The sequence below is a fragment of the Cyprinus carpio genome, chromosome A1 (assembly GCF_018340385.1).
Source record: "Cyprinus carpio isolate SPL01 chromosome A1, ASM1834038v1, whole genome shotgun sequence".
NCBI classification, from domain to species: Eukaryota; Metazoa; Chordata; class Actinopteri; order Cypriniformes; family Cyprinidae; genus Cyprinus; species Cyprinus carpio.
This window is the reverse complement of record NC_056572.1, coordinates 34,614,262-34,620,633: the sequence shown is the minus strand read 5'-3', so window position 1 is coordinate 34,620,633 and position 6,372 is coordinate 34,614,262. Positions and strand designations below refer to the sequence as shown.

The 6,372-nt window shown below is 39.4% G+C and overlaps 1 protein-coding gene across 1 annotated transcript; it reads left to right on the top strand.

The window, feature by feature from the left end:
* The first annotated feature begins 396 nt into the window (after nucleotides 1-396).
* On the top strand, nucleotides 397-1,787 carry LOC109072804 (putative adhesion G protein-coupled receptor E4P). The gene is made up of 5 exons (XM_042766011.1): nucleotides 397-591; nucleotides 669-901; nucleotides 1,153-1,219; nucleotides 1,306-1,397; nucleotides 1,486-1,787. Exons 1-5 carry the CDS (start codon nucleotides 397-399, stop codon nucleotides 1,688-1,690), a joined length of 792 nt encoding a protein of 263 aa, XP_042621945.1. The 3' UTR covers nucleotides 1,691-1,787.
* Nucleotides 1,788-6,372: the final 4,585 nt, after the last annotated feature.

The window sequence follows — 6,372 nt, the reverse complement described above, 5'->3', positions numbered from 1 at the left end:
CCACCAACACTAAACTAACTAAACCAGTCAACTTCACCCTCAGACACATCAGAGTGAGGAGACTGAAATGTGTTTTTGTTTTATCAGAGCACTGATGAACATCTGAAAACATCTAATATTCAGTGTTCTGATACTTTCTTCTTTTTGCAGGAGTTTGATCCCAGCGGTTCTCTGTTCTGTGTGTACTGGAATATCAGTGAGTGGATTGTAGATGGTTGTTCTGTTTTAAAGACCAACAGCAGCTACACTGTGTGTTCCTGTGATCATCTGTCCACATTCGCTCTCCTCATGCAAACCAGTCGCCCACCAAAGGTACAGAACATTTCTAGTGAACGCTGAAGAACAGCACAGATTTGGCACTCATGTTCTCTCACGTTTTCTCAGAGCGACTCACTGATGGAGCTGGTGAATTTGGTGTGTGTGATCGTGGGGCTGGTGTTCTTCAGTTTGGCCTTGTTGACCTTTGCCCTTTGTGAGTGGAGTCCTGGAGTGAATAATGTGGCTAGAATCAACATCTGCATCAGTCTTCTGTTGGCTCACCTTCTGTTTCTGCTCACACAGCAGTTCCTGAGCCTCATACGGCCTCTGCAGGTGAGAATGATGAAGGAGCCCTACAGCTCAGCACAGTCTGTCTGAGAATCATCATAACTGTCTCTCATGGTCTCCAGGTGTTGTGTGCCGTGATCTCAGGACTTCTACACTTCCTCTTTCTCTCCGGCTTTGTGTGGATGTTCATTGAAGCTGTGCTGCTCTTCATCTGTGTGAAGAACCTATCACAGATCAGCTCCAAAAAGAGGGAGGTGCTTAGCAGTGGATTCCTGTGTGTGATTGGATATCTGGTTGCTCTGGTTGTGGTGTGTGTGTCTGTCGGTCTGGTTCCTGAAGGCTACGGCAGCGAAGAGTGAGTTGGGATGTTTAAAAAATGATTAGATGAAATAAAGACTTTAGTTGGACTGTCAGCTCACAGATCTTTTGGAAAAATTTTGCTTTCTGATAGAAACATTTTTATGTATTTCAATAAAAGTCACCCAGAAGATTACAATAAATTTGGAATTTATTATAACTTTTTTCAGTAATATTTCACAAGTCAGCCCTGAAATAGTATTTTGGATAAATTAATTCAGTTCTTATATTGTGTTTTCCACTAAACAGCTGCTGGATTAAAATGGATAAAGGTTTTTTCTGGAGTTTTCTGGGTCCTGTTTGTGTCATACTAGCCGTAAGTTCTACTTACAGACATTTTTCACTTGGGCTGTTGAAGTAAAAAAAAAAAATGAAGGTGAACCTTTCTCCTTATTTCTGCAGATAAACACGATCCTCTTCATCAGAGTCATCATCAGTCTGAGCTCAACTCTCAGAAGTCTAAATGCTGAAGTTTCACAGATGAAACAAACCAAGTATTTAGCATTGCTGTTAACACTAATAATACAGGGACATAAAAACCGTGAAGACACATTAACTATGTCTTTCTCTGTTTCTCTGCAGGATCATGGTGTTTAAAACACTGGCTCAGTTTGTGGTTCTTGGTTGCTCCTGGATTCTGGGTTTCTTCACTAATGGCAGTAAGGTGCTGGAGATCCTCTTCCTGATCTTGAACTCCCAGCAGGGAACCTTCATCTTCCTGATCTATTGTGTCTTCAATAATGAGGTCAGACTTTTACTCAATTTACCAGCATGTTCTTTTCTCTGAGGTCCTGTTCTTATTTTGGTAATCTTTAGCTGTGTCTGAAAACGCTCCCTATCCCCTATATAAGTGAACGAGTTCATTCCCTACATTTGTACTACATTTTACCCACAATCCTCTCTGATTTCGAGTGTACAACTGATGTACACTTGCTGAAGTACTATTCCCCATAATCCAATGTGGAGAGGACTGATGAGCTGGAAGCTCATCATCCCCATCCCAAAGAAATCCAAAATTACAGGACTAAATGACTACAGGCATGTGGCTTTAACGTCTTTGGTCATGAAGTCATTTGAAAAACTGGTGCTGACCCACCTGAAGGACATTACTGGACCCTAGCTGGATCCTCTTCAGTTTTCTCGGCCTTTAACACTATCATTCCAAACCTCCTCCTGCCCAAACTAACTCAGCTCTCTGTGCCCATCTCCGTCTGTCAGTGGATCACCAGCTTCCTGAGAGACAGGCAGCAGCTAGTGAGGCTGGGAAAATACACATCCAGCACCTGTATAATCAGCACCGGAGCGCCTCAGGGCTGTGTTCTCTCCCCACTGCTCTTCTCCCTGTACACCAACGACTGCACATCTAAAGACCCCTCTGTCAAGCTCCTGACGTTTGCAGACAACACCACACTCATCGGCCTCATTCAGGACAGTGACGAGTCTGCTTACAGACAGGAGGTTAAAGAGCTGGCTGTCTGGTGCACTCTCAACAACCTGGAGCTGAACACGCTCAAAACAGTGGAGATGATCGTGGACTTCAGGAGAAACCCCCCTGCTCTCCCCCCACTCACCACCATGAACAGCACTGTGACTGCAGTGGAGTCATTCAGGTTCCTGGGCACCACTATCTCTCAGGACCTGAAGTGGGACATTCACAATGACTTCATTGTGAAAAAGGCCCAGCAGAGGTTGTACTTCCTTCGCCAGCTGAGGAAGTTTAACCTGCCACAGGAGCTGCTGGAACAGTTCTACTCCGCCATCATTGAATCCGTCCTCTGCACTTCAGTAACTGTCTGGTTCACCTCAGCTTCTAAATCTGACCTCAGAAGACTACAGAGGGTAGTCCGGTACAACCCTCCCTTCTATTCAAGAAACTGTACTTATTCAGAGTGAGCAAAAGGGCTGGCAAAATCACTCTGGACCCCTCCCATCCAGCACACTACCTCTCTGAACTGTTGCCATCTGGTCGACGCTACAGAGCTCTGAGCACCAGAACGACCAGACACAGGAACAGTTTCTTCCCTCAGGCAATCCATCTAATGAACACATGCTAATAACTGTGGAACACACAACACTATTTATATTTATATACACCTACACTTATTTATCTAACACACATACTTTGTGTACATTTACATTTTTGCACATAATATACCTGTACATACATAACTGCCTATTGTAGTAATATACCTGCACATAAATTGTCAATTTGTATATTGTCATTCCTTACCTACTTATTCGTATTTTTTATTCTTTTATTATGTGTTTTTTTGTTCTGTCACCGTCATTCTGTTGCACTGCGGAGCTTCGTCACGAAAACAAATTCCTTGTATGTGTAAACATACCTGGCAATAAAACTCATTCTGATTCTGAGAGAGCGGTAGGGAGCGAGTTTAAATGAGAGATGTCGTTTAGTATTATTTCTGCTTTAATGGTTATTTCATGCATTATTAAAATAAAATATATTATTTTGGCATTAATTCAGATTACGGTTTTATTAATTTACTGAGGTGGCGTTGTTAATTTACAAGAGATGATAGAAATGTGATGATGATTTGGTGGATGATTTAAAACATATTCGTTAATCACCTGAATGTGGCGTATTCCTCCTAATGTAAAACTAAGGGTTGCCTGAGGGAACTCTGCGACCACTGTGTAATATGTGTTTATTTTTGTTGCCAGTATTGTAATAGTATGTAATTACTATGAAACCACAAAGCTGGTGCGGAAATATATATAATTACAATATAAAGTAATTGTGAGTGTTATTGCTATTAATTTATTTTCTAAAATAATATAAATGTACATAATGTATGTGAAGATGTTTCTGCGACAGCTCCAGCACTCTGAATGCACATGTGTATACGTCATCGTCTGAATTCGTTCTCTTCATTTCGTTCACTCTTTTCTGATATAGTGCACTCAGCTGCCATATATATAGGGATTAGTGAACGAGTGAGCGATTTCCGACACAGCTTGTGACTTTTAGAGAGGAATGTCAGAGGCAGTTGTTTAAAATGTTACTCTTCCATTTCCTTCCTATGATGGAATGTTCAATTGAGCCAAATCTATTCAAATGCCAACTGTCAAAAATTAAAATTTAAACAGACAAAGAATGCTTTTGATCTCCCAAGCTTTTAAAAGGTACTTTAAACTTTTAGGCCCGGCTTTCAAGGCAACATCAGAGTTTAGAATCTTTTGTTGCTGTTGTTGTTGTTGTTTTTCTGTTTTGTCCTCAGTAATAAAGTTTTGCATTTTAACACCCCATCCATAGTTTGGTGTCCTCAGAAACATATAAGTAAAGCATCAGTATTTATTTCTGAAAATGCAATTCTAATCTCTTAAAGCCATTTTTCTTACCTGTTTATTATAAATAAACTAAAGGTTAAATTGATCTCATGAAGTCACTCAGCTCCTCTCGTCTCATTCTCGTTCAAGCAGCAGTACAGGATTCTTAGATGTCTTTGAATGCAAACCCAAGTAAAGCCCATAAAAAACAGTGATTTATCATTTCTATTTTATCTATATATTAGCATTTACACCACATTACAGTAAAATATCACTACAAGAAAATCAGTGCTTTTATATATATTCTATACTAAAATTTTATCTATATATTAGCATTTACACCACATTACATGTCTCATTTTATATCTGTCATTCATTTCGATGTAATCTACTTACTAACTTTTTGGATTAGTTTTTTTTTTTTTTTCTCTCTTGATGGAGTGTTTGCTGCCGCATTTACTTAGACCCCTTGTGTGCTTTATTTTACTTTAGACACTTCAGGTGATCTATATGTTTCCTTTAATTATCTCTATTATCATACAGGAATATTTATTGTGATAAAGATAGTAGATGATTGATATTAAAGGGGTCATATGATGTTGCTAAAAAGAACATTATTTTGTGTAATTGGTGTAATGAATTGTGTTTATGCGGTTTAAGGATAAAAAAAACACATTATTTTCCACATACTGTACATTATTGTTTCTCCTCTATGCCCTGCCTTCTGAAACACGTTGTTTTTTTTTTTACAAAGCTCATCGGTCTGAAAAGTGAGGTTTGCTCTGATTGGCGAGCTATTCAGTGTATTGTGATTGGCTGAATGTCTCAAGCGTGTGACAGAAATATTACGCCCCTTAACATATTGTGATGCGTGTCCCGGTCAGAACACCAGCTCTACAAGACAAAAACAATAAAACCCATTACAAATGAGCCATTTGTTGCATCCAGTGGGGATATAATTACGGATTATAATGAGTTATACTGTCTTCTTACGCGTTGCGTTGCAATGCATAGCGCCGCGTAAACATAAAACCATGTCTGCATTTGTGATCGGAGAAATGACAAACAACAAGCACTACTGTACACAAGTGTGACATCATATACCTCTGTAAATAAATACAATTTAAACTGATATCTCGCATCCTTCAATGCACTTGGAATGGAACATATACGTCCGCTTCGACCTGGAATCATGGCGGAATATCCTGTGATGTCCACTTCGCAGGGCACTTATATTCGAATTGAACAAACGTCTGAAGCCATAAGAGAAACATACAAAATGTGCAGAGCAGGGGTGCGTAAGACTGGAATTGAGAACCACTGGTCAAAACTCGCGTTTGAATCATCAGTGGCAAATCCTTTACATCTGTAAACGTACTTACAGACTGTGAGTCAGAGGCACCGGCATTGTAGTTTTCTCTCCCAGGACCAGGAAACAGTCCTCCATAAAATGTGCTGCACACATCTGAATATTTGGGTTGAACTGTTCTGGAACAGTGTTGTAAATACAACTTAACCACTGATTTCTAGTTGTGTCCTCTTTTGGAAGGTCAAACAAAGTATTTTCGCTTACACAACGAAACGGCGTCTCCACAATATGGCGCCAGCGGCAACAGCGACAATCAAAGGATACGCCTTCTTTCTTTGCGTGAACATTTGGGCATCGTTATGCAAATCTTCCCACATCCTGACGTAGACATGTGGGGGTGTGTTTAAACGAGGCGTTTTAGGGGGGCGTGGACAAGTCTTAACTTTTATAAAGAATATCTCTTTGGGTTTGATACTTAAGTCAACTTTACAGATCTTCTTTATGCACCAAGAGCTTGTAACACTCCAAAGAGAAAGGAAAACTTGAAATCGCATCATATCAGTACATAATATTTTTATTTATGTACAGATGTTTTATCCATGTATCTTCATATGCACTACTAGAAACTTCAGATATATTTAAAGATTAATTATTTTTAAGATGGTAACGTTATTATGTAATCAAAGATTTAAACATAAACGTTATGTTCTTCAAGATATTATTCACATCAGCTAAATTATGTAAAAGATCACAAACAAGCACAACTACAAGTGCTAACTGCAGAATGTTTTATAATGACCCACGACATACTTTTATGTTTAGTCCACATAAATTTTTGTGAAACCCTGCCTTACCCATGATATAGTTACTGT

What these genes read in the sequence shown, in the direction of transcription:
- LOC109072804 (XM_042766011.1), top strand. Translation starts at nt 397, where the DNA reads ATGGAGCTGGTGAATTTGGTGTGTGTGATCGTGGGGCTGGTGTTCTTC. An exon ending in GCCTCATACGGCCTCTGCAG is followed by an intron (nt 592 to 668) that starts GTGAGAATGATG and finishes CATGGTCTCCAG; the next exon opens with GTGTTGTGTGCCGTGATCTC. An exon ending in CTGTTTGTGTCATACTAGCC is followed by an intron (nt 1,220 to 1,305) that starts GTAAGTTCTACT and finishes TTATTTCTGCAG; the next exon opens with ATAAACACGATCCTCTTCAT.